This window comes from Octopus bimaculoides, chromosome 21, assembly GCF_046866305.1.
Source record: "Octopus bimaculoides isolate indiv1 chromosome 21, ASM4686630v1, whole genome shotgun sequence".
In the NCBI taxonomy this organism is placed as follows: Eukaryota; Metazoa; Mollusca; class Cephalopoda; order Octopoda; family Octopodidae; genus Octopus; species Octopus bimaculoides.
In genome coordinates, this window is record NC_142948.1 from 7,391,276 (window position 1) to 7,409,390 (window position 18,115).

The 18,115-nt window shown below is 37.6% G+C and overlaps 1 protein-coding gene across 1 annotated transcript in view; it reads right to left on the reverse strand.

The window, feature by feature from the left end:
* Nucleotides 1–408: 408 nt before the first annotated feature.
* Nucleotides 409–18,115, reverse strand: part of LOC106882007 (microspherule protein 1) — a 43,322-nt gene continuing 25,615 nt past the window's right edge. The window contains exons 5-13 of the mRNA XM_014932547.3: nucleotides 15,178–15,287; nucleotides 12,227–12,335; nucleotides 11,103–11,241; nucleotides 10,632–10,707; nucleotides 9,468–9,496; nucleotides 7,850–7,942; nucleotides 6,059–6,141; nucleotides 2,623–2,838; nucleotides 409–640 (exon numbers count right to left, since the gene is read on the reverse strand). Of these exons, the coding sequence (XP_014788033.1) occupies nucleotides 545–640; nucleotides 2,623–2,838; nucleotides 6,059–6,141; nucleotides 7,850–7,942; nucleotides 9,468–9,496; nucleotides 10,632–10,707; nucleotides 11,103–11,241; nucleotides 12,227–12,335; nucleotides 15,178–15,287 (951 nt within the window). The 3' untranslated portion in view covers nucleotides 409–544. The remainder of the gene's footprint in view (nucleotides 641–2,622; nucleotides 2,839–6,058; nucleotides 6,142–7,849; nucleotides 7,943–9,467; nucleotides 9,497–10,631; nucleotides 10,708–11,102; nucleotides 11,242–12,226; nucleotides 12,336–15,177; nucleotides 15,288–18,115) is intronic.

The window sequence follows — 18,115 nt, forward strand, 5'->3', positions numbered from 1 at the left end:
AAAAAACTTATGTCCCTATTACAAACACATACATCTAGATTGTATAAAGTACATATAGACTATATATATATGTAATGTAATGTATATAATACATATGAAAAAATTCTATATACACACATACACACACACACACACACACATATATATATATCATTCATTCCTAATGTATAATATTCACAAAACTTATATAAGAAATATATATTTATACATTAACAAGCACAGACACAGATATATATATATATATACATACACACACAACGCACACGCACGCACATATATACTCACATACACACATATATTTATATACACATACACATTCTATATTTGTATGATGTATTTCTATATATGTATGTTTATATGTAGATATATCTTATTTTATCCCACACAGAGACATATGTCTGTATGCAGGTATGTCTATGATTGGAAAAGCTGGCCGGAGGATGTGGCTATGAGAATGTCTTTATGATGATATATCGCTGGGGCCATCTTGTGTCTAGTTTGACATTGCTTTCATGTGTTTTTTGTGCTGAATATTGAGCCGCTGTCACGTCCCGTGGGGGCCAGCCATTTTCTGTGCCTCAGCACGAATTACATTCACAAGGTCTTGGTTAATTAGAAAAATGAACCGCAAACACGATATCTGGAAGGGAAAAAAATACACAAGATTGGAAGACTGGTTGATTCTGAAATAGTCTGGATGTTTTTAGGAAGCAAAGACAAAGAAAAACTGAAAGAGGGAACCTTCTATGAAAACACCAATTCTCCTCTACTCTTTAATAAGGGAGGCATACACCAGATGATGTAGTCCAAGATACAGACAGAAGACAGAAAAAAAAAGATGGAATGCTTTTGTGGTATGTTAGTCTTGGAACTAAATAAAATACTATAAAACAAGCCAACAAGACAGTCTCCATATGGCTGACTGACCAGCTAGAAATAGCAGCTAAACATTACCTAATAATGTGAAAGATAGGGATAGACAGACTGATCAGCTCCAGTATGTAACTGGTACTTAATTTATCGAGCCTGAAAGGATGAAAGGTAAAGTTGACCTCAGCAGAATTTGAACTCAGAATGTAGTGACAGATAAAATACCACTAAACATTTCACCTGGTGTGCTAATGGTTCTGCCAGCCTGCTGCCTTAGACAAATATTAAAAGATGACGATGATGAAGATGATGACGATGATGAAGATGATGACGATGATGAAGATGATGACATAATGTACAAACATATCATCTTCATCATTGTTTTAACCGTTTATCTTTTACTTGTTTCAACCAGTAGACTGTGGCCATGCTGGGGCACTGCCTTGAAGAATTTTTAGCTGAATGAATTACCTTTTTTTTTTTAAGCCTGGTATTTATTCTATTGATCACTTTTGCTGGACTGCTAAGTTACATAGATATAAACAAACCAACAACAGCTGCCAAGCAGTGGAGGGAAAACACACACACACACACACACACACATATATATATATATATACATATACACACACACATACATACATACATGAAGTTAGGGGACGTAAGCACACTAACACCAGTTGTCAAGTAGTGATGGGGGACAAACACTAACACAAACACATGATGAGCAAAAAAAAGTCATTCATTTTAGAGAAAGGTAGATTGACTAAAGAATCCTATGAAAAGCCTTGATGGTATTGGGTGGAATCATCAATCATAAACCATCTCAATCAGAGATGGCCTAGGGTTCAGCAACAATGAAATAGGTAGTTTTATGTGGTCACCTGATCTCATAGAAACAGCAACCAAAAATGTCTCAAATCACACTATAGCATTTGAAATATATTAAAAACAAAAATGATGTTCTACATACTCCTAAACAGTCAGGATGGTCATGCCTGGAATGCATTTGATCAGAGATCTGCCCAATCAGAGTTGACCTCCAAATTAACATTATGAATTGAGGAAACTAGTCCACAAATAATGTCAATACCAACTACGCTGTCCAATATACTGATATAAAGTAATAGCAACAAGGTCTTAGAAAGTCAGTCAAGCAGTGTGTCAACAGAGGGTCATGAGGTCAAATTAGCATTGTGTCAACATGAGGTCAGACTAGCATTGTATCAACAGAGGGTAATGAGGTAAGATTAGTATTGTGTCAACAGAGGGTCACAAGGTCAGACTAACATTGTGCCAACATAGGGTCATGAGGTCAGACTAGCAGTATGCCAATATAGAGTCATGTGGTCAGTCTAGCAATGTGTCAACATAGGGTCATGAGGTCAGACTAGCATTGTGTCAATATAGGGTTATGAGGTCGGTCTAGCAGTGTCAATATAGGGCCATGAGGTCAGATTAGCATTGTATCAACATAAGGTCATGAGGTCAGACTAGCAGTGTGTCAACACAGCGTAATAAAATGAGACTAGTAGTGTCTCAAGACAGTCATGAAACCAGTCAAGCAATACATCGACATCACTAAACTGGTTTTATGAAACTAGTCTTTCAATATCAACCCAAGGATATGTGAACCTATACTCCACCGGCCATAATGACAACATAAGATGAACATTACTTCAAAGTGTCAACATTCAACAATCACAAAGGACTTTTATCAAACAAGTGTGAAAGAAATATAAGGACACTAACCTCTACTACAGCGTTGTTGTTTAGTTTCTGTTTACTACCAGTCGGTACTGGTTTACTGTCAACATAAATAGGTCTTTTGCCCTCATTAGCTATAAAAAAGTCTCCGTTGTGTCGGAGTTTGATGATGCCCTGTAGCCGCGAGATCTTCCAAGCTGGTCCTTCTAATGATAAGTTCACATCAATATGATTGTCCTTTGTAGCACGGCCCAGTGTAATCTGTAGGAAAAAATAAGAGCAAAATTACCACTGACATATATTATTATTATATAATAACTCTTTGCACACCTGTTTGTCTTCTTTCTTGTTACTTCTCTCTCTCTCTCTCCCTCCTCCTCTCTTCCTATCTCTCTCTTGGATAAGGTAACCATGTACCTCCTCTATACCAAGACACCTGTTTCTGTCTCTGTCTCTATGTCACACTCAAATCTTTCATCATCTCACACAAGATTACCTCCTCCAAAGTCCCCTCCCCTCTCAAAATTCTTTGTCTTGCAAAGTAACTTGGTGACTCTGCCAGTGCAGTTGCTATTTAAAAAACATTTGATCCACACTGTGAAGTGGTTGGCATTTGGAAGGGCATCCAGCCGTAAAAACTCTTGCCAAAACTGACCTCGCCTGTGCTGGTGCCACATAGAAAGCACTCAGTCCACTCTGCAGGGTGGTTGGTGTTAGGAAGGGAATCCTAACACCAGTCATAAAAATCATGCGTAGACAGACACAGAAACCTGGTTGGCCCCTGTCAGACCATCCAACCCATGCCGGCATGGAAGACAGACAGACAATGATAATGATGATTTCGTGCTATTTCAAGCCAAGGAAATACAAATATACAAACAGTCACACTTACACATACATATATCATTGTTTTATCATCGTCACCATTTTAATATCCACTTTTCCATGCCTACATGGGTCAGACAAAGTTTATTGAGGGAGATTTTCTATGGCGAGATGCCCTTCCGGTCGCCAACCCTCACCTGTTTCCCAACAAGGTAATATTTCTTCATTGCCAGACATGTTCTTGCAAATTACTAGAAATGAATGACACTGCTTGTATAACAGTGATGTTCATTTACAACTATCAAGTGATGTCGAGGCAAAGAGACACAAACACCTACACAGATATTTACATGCAATTGTGGTGCAAAGGTTACAAAAAATACATCACAAAGATAAAAAGTAAATACAGAGTGGGCATTAGTTTGACACTCAGGAAATGATTAATTTATGAAAAATACATATACACACACAAATATATATTCCATAAATAATCGCTCATTTTAATATTTATTTTTCCATGTGAAATAAGGGCTAGACAACATCTGTACAAGCTACAATATAATATAAATATCCATCAATAACAACCTCAACTGATGTGTGCATTTCATCCCCCCCCCTCTTTCTCTCATTCACACACACATCACCCCCCATTACCACAACTGCTGGTGACGTCTTACTGCCATTATTCATTTTCTGATGGCCTTTGAAGTATATTTATACTCTTGACATGCTGCCATAGTTGCACCAGTACCTGGGTTGCACTTTTTTACAACTGAAAAGGCTGGAGCAATATAGAGTGCATTATTCAAAAAAAAAAAAACAATGCACTGTCTGACCCAGGAATAGAGCTCACAACTTTAAGATCATGAACTAAACACTCTAATCACTAAATCATATCTGATTTGGTTGTTCAGTATTCACAGCAAGCTAACAAAGTCCTCATCAGTTACACAGATTTCCTATCACCTCTAACGGAAACTTATGCCCTTTGCAGGTATGTAAATAGGTCTGCATAGACTGGAAGACTTAGAATCATGTGCTGTTACCAATGATACTTCCATAATGCCAGTAGGAATCAGAAAACTGTGCCTTCTCACAATAAAAATATTGCATCCATTCATAGCGCTACACAACATAATGGGGAAGCATCTACAAAGTTGTTCACTTTACAGAAAATAACAGCCAACTCTCCTTCAACTCAAACCTTGCTGTTAGAAACAAAAAAAGGAAAACTACACTGGATAATGTAGTCCTCGATGTACTTACTGGTTTTTGACTCCTGTTGTAGACAACAGGTGAGGATTTTGCAACTTCTTATTGAACAACATGCACAGGTGATTTGTTAATAAAGATCAAATGTTTGTGTTGTACATGAGCTCACTCCCTCCCCATCAAACAGACAAAGCCTGCACAGATGAATGGTGGGCTCTGTGTCAGATATCAAAGTGATCGCAGAACAACATGAAATGAAGCAGTTTGCTCAAAAACACAACACATGGTCCAAGAAGCAAAACCATGACTTCGTGGTCATGTTTGCAACTCACTAACCACTAGGCCATACACCTCACTTGATGTACTACATCTAAAAAAGACACTGACCCACAGATATACTAAATCAGAGAACTAGGCCCTCCAAAAAACACCTCATCGTAGGTAGCCAGGATGTCTAAAGAGATGAGACAATTGAGAATTATATGCTGTTACCAAATATATAAAACATGGTGCAAGTAGCAATCAGAGAACAATGTCTTCCCACTCTACCTCTTTACAAGTAACCAGGTGGTCAACAGAGAGGAGACTATTGACAATTATATGCTGTCACCAAAGATACATCACAGCATCAGTAGAACTAACTCTGCGATGGCTCAGCTAACAACTTAATGACTTTGCCAGTGACAGCTGCAGCCTGTCATTTATATACGTACATACATATACATATATATATATGATGTGCATATATGTGTGTGTATATATATATATATACACACACACACACACACACATATAGATATATATTTATTTTGTCCTCTTTAATTTACATTTATTTACATTATGTCTAGTTCAACAGCAGTAGTGCATATAGCAATATCAAGTTAAATTTAGTAGTTATTGTAATGGACAATCTGGACAGTATTGGAACTGGTTATCATCATCATCACCATTTTTTATGCTGGCATGGGTTGGACAGTTTGACAGGAGCCAGTGACCCAGAGGATTGCACCAAGCTCTAATGTCTGCTTTGACATGATACCTATGGTTGGATGCCCTTTACTAATGCCAACCACTTTACAGAGTGCACTGGGTGCTTTTTATGCGGCACTGGCACCAGTGCCACATAAGAAGACAAGATCTCAGAGATGAGATGCTTCGTAGTTAGACTGCCTTTTGTTAAGTAGGCCAGTCATAAAAGGTATTCCAGCCATGACCATCTCATCTTTTACTTATTTACATGAACACATTAATTATTTAACCTGTTCTTTTCTAAATTGATAAGTAGTAAGTTGAGGGGATTTAACTGCTATTTCCAGTAGATCAGGTACTCATGAAGTGTCTCCTTCATTGCTCAGTGACATGCTGGAGGACGGTAAGAGTGAGGTTGGTGACGATAACGATGATAACAGGCGGTGATAACGACGGCACAAGTCAATAAACTTACCTCTTTTGATCTCATTAAATAACGAACTAATCGTCCTCGTAGTACAGCAAGTGTCTGGTTATCAAAGTCTGGAGGGCTTACACCTGCAATCACAATCAATAAATTCCTTCATAAGCAAAAACAGACTTTGTCAAAGTATGCAAAAACAGAGATAATGTTGGGAGGTGGAGGAGGGGGGGAGCGACCCTTTTTTTTTTTTTTAAATATCAATGAAATACTCTGACCTATTGCATCAACTCATTCATTAAATATTTCACACTGAGATCAACTAATTACAATTCAACTCTGCCCTTTCTGCTAGATTAAGGGTAATTAACAATACTTATCATCATCATCATCATCGTTTAACGTCTGCCTTCCATGTTAGCATGGGTTGGATGATTTGACTGAGGACTGGTGAAACCAGATGGCTGCACCAGGCTCCAATCTGATCTGGCAGAGTTTCTACAGCTGGATGCCCTTCCTAACGCCAACCACTCCGAGAGTGTAGTGGGTGCTTTTACGTGCCACCGGCATGAAGGCCAGTCAGGCGGTACTGGCAACGGCCACGCTCAAAATGGTGTATTTTATGTGCCACCCGCACAAGAGCCAGTCCAGGGGCATATCAATGAATAATTAATCTTGCTCATATGTTTCAAAGGTTTTGACTTGGTTTCCACAGTTGGACACCCTTCCTATCACCAACCACTTTACAGAGGATAACTGGATGCTTTTTATGAAGGCACCAGAGAGCTTGGCAAGCTCTCAACAAGACTAAAGAGTTCAATCAGAAAATGGATGTTAGAATCAGAAGAGCAGCTGACAAAATGTCTTGTGGTATTTAGTCATGTCTCTTTATGTTTGTAATTAAAATTCCATACAGGTCAGCTTTACCTTTATGCTTTGTAAGATGCAGATAAACATGTACAAGACTATGGTACTGAAGTAAATACAATCAACTGACACCCATGAAGACAGTGTCCCTCCTTAAATGCAGTCCAATGACAGAAACCAGTAAATGAACAACAATTTTATACTACAGGCACAGGGGCTGAAATTTGTAGGGAGAAAGGCTAGTTGAGTGCATTAACACCAATGCTCAATTCGTACTTATTTTATCGGTGAAAGGCAAAGTCAACCTTGACAGAATTTGAACTCAGAGTATAAAGCAAGAAGAAATGTCACTAAGTACTTTGTCTATCGTGTTAATGAGTCGGCGAACTCGCCACCCTTTAAAGTAAGTGAATAACGTGTGTGTGTGTGTGTGTGTGTGTGTGTGTGTGTGTACTATTAGATGTACAACTACTGATGTTAAATGTAGAGATCCATCATCATCCAGTCTGCTTCCAGAATTGTAAAGATGATATGTGTTTATCATTATTTCTCATATACAAATATATATATTGTCATTATCATTACTGGTTTCAAATTTTGGCACAAGGCCAGCAATTTAGGAGGAGGAGGGGTCAAGTTGATTACATTGACTCCAGTGCTGAACTGAAACTTGACAGATGAAATGCCACTAAGCATTTAGCCCGCATGCCACCCTATTATTAGTATTATTAGAAGCACAGGCATGGCTGTGTGACACTGCATAGCACCTTAAGCAATTGTCTTCTATTATAGCCCCAGACTGACCAATGACTTAAGTGAATTTGGTAGACAGAAACAGCAGGAAGCCTGTCATGTGTGTGTGTGTGTGTGTGTGTGTGTGTGTGGAAAGAGAAAAAAAAAACGGAAAATAAAACAGAACAAAACATGGAGAAAAAGGGTGAGTTAGTTGTTGTTATGAAATAAGAAGAGTCAATTTACCTGTGACACTGTCTACTAAAACCTGCCACTTGGGGAGTTCCTGTTCAAGGTGCCGAACTTCTCTTTTATTCCGCCGATCAGCAATATCCAGTTCTGAAACAAGTCAGGGTTTCATTGTTACAAACAGTTAAGACTTGACACAAAGATCAACACACATACACCAAACAACACATTGCTATACGTGTGCATAATCTCACACACACAATAAGAACTGATATACACAGACATACACACACTGAGCTTGAGACAAATACATGGAGATAGAAGTAAACTGACAAACATACACAGGTAGACATGACAGGCTCTTAACTCAAACCTTAACGAACATAAGATCACTTCCACTAAGCTGCAGTTTATGACTCATTCTCTACATACTCTTTTTTTTTTACCTCTTATATACACCTCAGCCATTTACAGACTTTCCATCAGACTTCTAACACAAACACACACACTTTAGGGAGTTCTGTTAATGGTTTGGTGGACACACATGGCTAAGCAAGAGGACAAGTCTCAGTGGAATAAGGATTAGAAAAACTGTGAAAACTGTACAGAGGAAGAAGGAACATCACCAGGGGCGACAGTTTGTTATTCAACTCTCTCTTGTAAAGAAGTGTTATATATAGGAGTGGCTGTGTGGTAAGTAGCTTGCTTACCAACCACATGGTTCTGGGTCCAGTCCCACTGCGTGGCACCTTAGGCAAGTGTCTTCTACTATAGCCTCGGGACTACCAAAGCCTTGTGAGTGGATTTGGTAGACGGAAACTGAAAGAAGCCCATCGTATATATATATATATATATATATATATATATATATGTATGTGTGTGTTTATGTTTGTGTGTCTGTGTTTGTCCCCCCAACATCGCTTGACAACCAATGCTGGTGTGTTTACGTCCCCGTAACTTAGCGGTTCGGCAAAAGAGACCGATAGAATAAGTACTAGGCTTCCAAAGAATAAGTCCTGGGGTCGATTTGATCGACTAAAAAGGCGGTGCTCCAGCATGGCCACAGTCGAATGACTGAAACAAGTAAAAGAGTAAAGAGTATATAGCAGGATCTGTAGATTATTTTAATATTCAACTCATGCTACGTTCATTTATACGAGGCATCTGCAGTAATTCCCAACAAGATATGAGACATTTTGGTGCCTCGTATTTGGCATCACTGATTCAATATTAACTCTTTTGATACCAACACACCTGAGGCCACCCTTGATTCCATGGTATAAACTTCCTGTTTTAAAAGTGATCATCATTATCATCATCATCATCATCATCACTTAACATCCATTGTCCATGCTGGCTGGCATGGGTTGGACAGTTTGACCAGAGCTGGCAGGCTGGGGAGCTGCACCAGACTCCAGTCTGATTTGGCATGGCTTCTACAGCTGGATGCCCTTCCTAATGCCAACCACTTTACAGAGTGTGCTGGGTGCTTTTACAAGACACTGTACAGATGCTGTTAAAACCTTCCATCAAAATTTCATACTAATTCATGTTGCAAATATCAGCTTAATAATGACTAAATTAATCTACTGAATTCTTCATTATTTTCAAAATTAACTGAAACAAAAGTAGTGAATTTCAACAGAAATAGGGCAACAAAAGGGTTCATCTTTACCATGCTCCAGCACTTCATCTCTCGGGTCCCTGCAATTAGAAGAGATATCCAGTTTGAATGATTTATTCATAAAAGACACAATCTAAGTAAGTGAATTAAAAACCACAAATCTCACAACAGTTGTTATTTTGTGCCCCTGTGCAAGGCACCTAATTCCACATGCTCCAGTTATTCTGACTGGAGAGAAAAGAAAACAGGTTTCACTCCCTACTTCATGGTTGGATGGCTAGAATTACTTCAAGAAACATTCACCCATAGAAAAAAAAAAAAAAGGAAAATGCAAAAACAAAACGCAGAAAAATGTCATCACATCAACATTATTTAATGTGCGCTTTCCATGCATGCATCTGTTGGATGGCTTGACAGGAATTGGCCAGCTGGGGGAACTGCCTAGGTTCCAATTGTTTATATGGTGAGATGCCCTTCCTAACACCAACCACTTCACAGAATGTACTGGGTGCTTTTTATGTGACACAGCACAAGTGCTATTACCATGGCACAAGTGCTCCCAATGTGGAACTGGCACAAGTGTTTTTAAGGTAGCACTTACACGAGTGCTTTTAATGTGACACTTCCACAAGTGCTCCTAATGTGGCACTGGCATGAATGCTTTTAATGTGGCACTGGCACAAGTGCTTTTAACGTGGCCATGGCACAAGTGCACCAAATGTGGGACTAGCACAAGTGCTTCTTAAATGCTCCTCCTGGCACGAGTGCTTTTAATGTGGCACTGGCACAAGTGCTCCCAATGTGGTACTGGCATGAGTGCCTTTAACATGGCACTGGCACGAGTGCTTTTAATGTGGCCCTGGCACAAGTGCACCAAATGTGGGACTAGCACAAGTGCTTCTAACATGCTCCTGGCACAAATGCTTTTAATTTAGCTTTTAGCTGTAGATGTTGGTGTGAAATTTGCATTCAGTCTGCATGCAGACAGGTACCAAGGAAATATTGATTTCTTTTGGTACAAGAGAAATCAAGCCCCAGTCAACAAATATATTAATGGTACACATTTGACTAAGCAAAGTCAGATTTTGACTGTCAGAATGGAGAGGACCAAAACTTGAGGCAGTGAAACATTTAGTCTGGTGCTCTCCTGTCCTATCCATCTCCATAGCTTTAACTCTCTAAGGAACATAGCAAAGAAAGAAATGAATAACTTACTGTAGAGCATCATCATCCATCATATCTTCGACATCAGAGAAATTTAAAACGTGGTCTCCTCGTGGCATAGGTTGAACTATAGAAGGAAATAAAAACACTCATCAATAAGTGTGTGTGTGTGTGTGTGTGTGTGTGTGTGTGTATGTATGCATGTTATGAATGTATGTATGTATTTGATGTTAGGTTTGTCCAGATCAATGTAAGAGATCTCACCTGTCTAAAATTTTACTTAATGATGGTGGATTATATGTTACGATGTAATCTTCTATGAATGCATTAATAGAATTCTACCAAAACAGCTGTCGTAAATTTTAAACACCATTTATATTTCCTTTATATATACATAAACACACACACACACACATCATATATCATTATATTATATATACAGATTTATAAGTAAAAGTATTTAAAGGAAAAAAATACTATTTTTGCAGCAGTTTGTTGATATAATTAAAGAAAGCAATTTACCTGATTGATCTGGTAATAAGTGATACTGTTTCATCAAAACCCAATGATTCTGTAAACCTTTTGCGATCCGAGAAGAGTGAAATACATCTCGGTATTTACTAAGTAGATCCTGAAAAATCTCTAAAGTTGGTTGACTCGTCTGGAGGAAGAAAGGAAAATACATTTTATCATGATCGAAATCATGACAAACGATAATTACAACAACAATAGTTTTTGCTTTTATTAACGGTTTACAATTATTATTTTTATTTACATAGATTGAATCACAATTTAATTACAAGGAAACAAAGAAAAAGAAAAAGAAAGGTGGGGAGACTGAGTAGCAGATGTGGGGGAGGAGGGAGCACACTCCAGAACAAACTGCATGTTCAGCCACAACTTGTAGACATGACTGAGATAGTGTTGCTATGGAGAATGGCCAGTGACACTCACTGCAGCAGCTGCCCTACCCTGTGGGGCTCATTTCTCAAATAATTGTTTCTAACATAAGAATGAGGCCAGCAATTTTGAGAGGATCAATGCCACCAACCCCAGTATGTGACTGGTATCTAATTTTATTGACCATAGACAAAACGCTGGCCAAAATGCTTTTATATTCTGAGTTCAATCTGCTAAATTACATGGGTGTAAACAAACCAACAGTTCTAAGTGGTGGGGAGGACAAATATAGACACAAAGACACACAAAACACATATGATGAGCTTCCACAAAGTTCCCATCTACCAAATCCATTCACAAGGCAATTTTGGCCCAGGGCTAAAATAGATGCTTTGCCTAAAGCACCATGCAGTGAGATTGAACTCAAGACTACAAAGTTGTAATGGAAGCCTCTTAATCACAAGCACCTACAAGCATCTTTTCTTTCAAGTTAACAAAAGGGCCTCAATGCAATCAGTCTGCAGAAAATACATCCTACTATCTTAAAAACACAAAAGGACACACTAGATAATATAGTCCTAGATATATAAACAGGTTGGTCATTGCTGAAACGTCTGTGATCATACGTTTGTTCAATCAGGTTTCACTTGGGACTAAACGACAACAATGATGATGATGATGATGATGATGATGACCACTGTGACAGCAACAAAAACAATATCTGACCCCTTGCCATTGGAACTTACCGAGGTTACTTTGCCTAAAAGAGTCTCTTCTCCTTTACTAAATAGTGTCTTTGACTGAATGTTAGCAATTACATCTGGATGAAGTTGTTTCATTGCCGTTACAGCTAATCTGTGGAATAGAAAATAAAAAGACACACATCACAACCTATATTGCACTAGCTGGTCCCGAGCCGTCAAAAATGACGGCTAATTGTAGCATTTTATATATAAATAAGGTACAAAACCAAGTTTTTAGTTTCATAATTCTTTTATTACCAAATTTTTGTGAAAAATCTATCTGCAACTAACATCCCTTGACTACTTGTTTTATCAGTCACATTTGCAGAGCTTCTAAGTTATGGGGATGCAAACAAACCAACACCAGTTGTCAAGAGATGGACACACACACACATACAGAATGGGCTTCTAAACAGTTCCTGTTAACCAAATACACTTAAAGGCATTAGTTGGCCTGACACTACAGAAGAAAGTGCCATGCAGCGTGACTAAACCTGAACCATGTGATTTCAAAGTGAGCGTAACCAAACAGCCAAGCCAAATTTTATAAATTACCCCATGCAAAAAACATTCTGTTCTAATATTTTATTTTCTTGGAAACATGGATTAACAAGATGAGTCAACTCAGAAATTTGTATATTTTATTGTGCTTAATGATAATTTCCAGATTTTTGTCTTCTGTTGTAGCATACGGAGGTGCATGGCCTAGTGGTTAGGGTGTGGCACTTATCACCTTAAGATAGTGGTTTCAATTCCCTGATCAGACAGTATGTTGTGTTCTTGGGCAAAACACTTCACTTCACATTGCTCCAGTCCACCCAACTGTAAATGAGTTCCAACAATAGCTGGAAGTTAACTCTGAAACAGACTGGTGTCCCATCCAGGAGAGAGTGTTCTCATCTCAGTCATTTACATACCATGGAGACCAGGTGAAACTCCCTCCTTATGACCGCAGCAAGATTTGATCTTATGACCATGTAGCCAGTAAGTCCACCATCTTAATGTCACAACCATTGTACTTTTAATTAAGGACAATCAACAAAAGATTACAACTGACATGTAATTTGAGCCATTTGACCTGATGCTTAAAATCACGCACTGAACTCTTCTTAGATTAAAGAAAAAGGTAATAAGCTGCTATTCGGCTATTGTGTCCAACACGTGACGGGATGGTCACCAGTTACTATACTTGCAGGCCAGTAAACTAACATAACTTCATTAGTCAGTTAGAGAAAAAGAGACAGAACAACATTAAGATTCGTAGCTGAGTCTTCACAACACACCACAGACTGAAGACCACTAACGATGGGATTAACTCTTTCATTATTCTATTTCTGTTGAAATACATTACCTTTATTTCAATTAAGAAAATAATGAAGAATAAAATAAAATAACGATAATTATTAACCCTTTTCTTATGATATTTCTGTTGAAATACACTGTTTTTTTTTATTTCAATTAATTTTGAAAATCTTGAAAAATTTAGTAAAATAACATTGCTATTATTAAGCTGATATTTGGAACATAAATTAAAATGAAATTTTGATGGAAGGTTTTTAACTCTCTCAGATCTGAGCCCCCTATGTCTAACTTTACCCTCCACCAGGGCTCCTGAGCAAAACAATAAATAGTTATATACAGCTTAACCCTTCCGTTACCAACTCGGCTGAAACTGGCTCTGAGTACAAATGTCTTGTTTTCATAAGTTTTGAATTGAAATCTTCCACCAAACCTTAGTCACAATTTATGTTCCTAACAGTAGCTTAATGATAACTAAGTTATTTTACTAAATTCTTTGTTATATTTAAAGTAATTGAAAGAAACACAGAGCATCTCAAAATAAATACGGTAACGAAAGGGTTAAGAGTAACAATTGCAGACAAACTAATGAAAAGAATCAACTGCATTTTCTTTTTCTATGCATGTTGTTCATTACTGTTTTACCAGGAATCTGGCAGAGATGACAACTTATTCCTGCTACAGCAGGAACACAGCATGACAGGGATAATTTAAATCACTTTAAAATAGAAGGTTTATATCATAGAACCAGGGACAATCTCAAGCAGGTTGGTATCAAAACAGTTAACATGAAATTTTGAGGGAAAATTTCTAACTGGATTACTTTAACCCTTTAGCATTCAGATCATTCTGTGAAATCTAATGCTTATTTATTCACATTGTTTTGAATTAATCATCCATTGTCTTGTAGCTTTGTGGTTTTAATGATGATGATGATCATCATCATTTAGCGTCTGTAATCATCAATGTATCAGTTTTAATAAAATCATAGTTTTTCATTTAACTCTTTACCTGACCAAAGCTTCTTCATAAGTTTATTCTAAGCATACTTGTTTCCAGACTTTTAGTTAGCCCTAGTTTCATACATGTTGAGTAATATAAAGCTTTCCTTTCTTAAGTCCCAAGTTACTCCAATGGTTAAAAAAAATTTATAATGTGCATCATACATGGTGCATGGATATCAGGGAATGTCCTGTGTATCACATATGATATACCGGACACATTTCCCTGATATCCATGCAATATATGTGATACACAGGACAGACGAAGGGTTGGTAAAATTTTTAAAATATGTATTTTTAGTGTTAGGTTTTAATATTTGACAACATCAACAAATCTATGTACAGCTTTGAAATTTTGTTCAAAACATAATAAAGTATTACTGCTTTTTTTGTATTATTGGTGCCTATATTATTTCTGCCTTTAAGTAATATTCTCCATTTAGTGATGTGGATATCTGTATCCAAACGTCCCAGATATTTGTAACTGTCTGGTCCAAAATTCCTGTTATTTTTCATTAATTTGGTGTTTGTCTAATTCCATGGGTGCCAAGATCAAAGAGATTTCTAACTGTATTAATTTTTCAATGAAAATAAATCAATGCTTGAAAAAAAAACAAATATATATGAAAGATAATGAGTGAAACTGGTACTTACTTTGAAATAATTGGGTCGTAAAGAAGAGCGTACCACCGCTCTTGAATTTCTTTCAAATTGAATTTACAGGAAAATTTAATACCGACGTGAACAGAAGGTAAATCGTTGGTCTGAAACAGTGTAACAGTTGTTATTAATGGAATTAGAAAAAAGTGGTGAGCAGGCAGAATCATCATCATTTAATGTTTATTGTGCATGCTGACATGGGTTGGGCGGTATGACTAGAGCTGGCAAGCTGGAGGGGGGGGGGGCATCAGACTCCAGTTTGATTTGGCATGGTTTCTATAGCTGGATTCCCTTCCTAATTCCAACCACTTTACAGAGTGTGTGGGATGCTTTTACATGGCACCACATGGGTGCTTATATGTGGCACCAGACAGACACTTTTGTGAGAGAGAGAGACTTAGGGTAGATACTGTGATAGAAACTGACCATTGATTGATACTGACTTTCGACTGATAGATACTAACCATTGGCTGATATCAACTTGTAATCGATAGATACTGATTGATACTAACTTTTGATTGATAGATACTGACCACTGACAGTCACTGACATTTGATTGATACTGACTTTTTTGATTGAAAGAAACTGACTATTGATTGATACTGACATTTGATTGATAGATACTGACTAATTAATACATGACAAATCACTTTACTTCTGTGTCATCAAAGAAGCCTCTGTGTGGTCACTGATCCTGTAGGAACTTGCAGCCAAATCTCCCATCACACCCCAACATCTTAAATAAACAAAGGACACATTGGTTAATATAGTCCAACATACTTCTAAAATGTTGAGATGGTCATGGCTAGAATGCTTTTGATCATGGGCCAACTCGATCAATGTTGACTGGAATCAAGCAACAATGACACTTCATTTTGCTTACCAGTGTCATTCCTTCATGGCTGCTCATTGCAAATGTAACCAATATTAACAAAACCATCAGCAAGAAACATTATCGTAAAAACGAAAAAAAAGTTAATATTTCTAGAAAGAAATCTAATTTATAATCAACAGTGACAGAAGCAGTATTAATACCAAAAAGTAATATTTATCCCCACCTAAAAGTGGATGCTGTGTTATTTACCATGAGAGAGATTCTCATATGAACTTGTGGTGCATATAAGCACTCGTGCTTACATTACTACTGAGAGATAATCACCTGCCATCACTTCCAAGCCTACCAGATCACGTGATTTCAGCCTTCCTTGTCCTTGTCAGTGGTAGACACCCGAAAGCTAGAGATAACAATATACATAGAATCTCAAAGCCTGATTAGGCACTGGAGTCATAAATAGCCAGTGGGCTTATTAAAAAATAATTAACTGTGACAGAAGCAATATTATTACCACAACAATCACTTTCAACTCTTTTATTCTGTGAAGCATACTTATTTATTCAAATTAGTTTGAATTAATCATGCATTACCTCACTGCTTCTAGATCTCAATTGTTTGATTGTATATCTTTAGAATGACATTTTATGGTAGGTGTGAGAGGCTGAATTTGGTCAGTTTGAACGTAAAACACGTGGAATATTTAAATGGCCAGTTTAAATGCTAAAAGACTAAATGGCAATAAATCTATTTTGATTTTGCTTGATTTCAATCTAATCCAACAGACTTCATGCTTTTATATTTCTAACCTTTCACTAGTAAAACATTTAATGTTGACAGCAGATGAAGAAACAAGGTTGTTTTCATGAAATTGGTTGGGTAGCTAGAAGATGACGAGAAATTTTGAAGGAAATTTAATATTTATAAATGGTAAATGACACAGACATAGTCAATAAAGCTGTTTGTGGGTCAACTTAGCAACAACAACAGTTTTAATTCCCAGTTGTAATTATTTTGGCTATTGTATTTCTATTATATGTTACTAATGCTCTTGGGAAATGCATGAATGTCATAATTTCCAGTAAATCATTGATAACTCCCAATGCTTTAAATACTGCGCACTTGTGGGAAGAAAACAACAAAATTCAATGCCTCGGTGAGCATCAAGGATTTGATGTGACTGTGTGGTTAAGAAGCTTGCTTCCTAATCATGCAGTCTTGAGTTCAGTCCCATGTGGTATCTTGGGTAAGTGTCTTCTATAGCTCCAGGCCAACCAAAGCCTTCTGAGTTGATTTGGGAGGCAGATACTGCGTGGAAGTGTGTGTGTGTGTGTGTGTGTGTGTGTGTGTGTGTGTGTGTGTGTGTATATATATATATATATATATATATATATATATATATATATATGCATCTCCCTCTCTGTCTGTCTGTCTGTCTGCCTGTCTGTCTCTCCGTGTTTTTCTCCTTGTCTCCGTATTCTTTCTGTTGAAGAGCGTAGCTCGAAACGTCAAAGACTTTCCGTATTCCCGAGCGTCATACTAATATATCCTTTTGTTATTTACACCACCTGTCCTCGTCTGTTGTTATTACTTGTATATTCTCCCATATATATATATATATATATATATATATATATATATATATATATATATATATATATATATGCATGTGCATTTTTCTGTCAATATATACATATCATCATTTAACGTCCGTTGTCCGTGCTGGCATGGGTTGGACGGTTTGACTGGGCTGGCACGCTGGGAGGCTGCACCAGACTCCAGTCTGATTTGGTATGGTTGTCTACAGCTAGAAGCCCTTCCTAGTGCCAACCACTCCGAGAGTGTAATGGGTGCGTTTACGTGCCACTGGTATGGGTGCCATTTGCATGACACCGGGGTGTGTTTACATGCCACTAGCATGGGTGCCAATTTGTGTGACATCGGTATCTGCCATGACAGCAATTTTACATATGCACATGTATGCATAAATGTGTATGTATGTATGTGTTTGTGTGTACACTCGTCTTGATATGTGATGGTTCTAAATGCACGTTATTGTCATACAAACAAAGTTCTTCATTACCAGTCTTCCACGCTAAC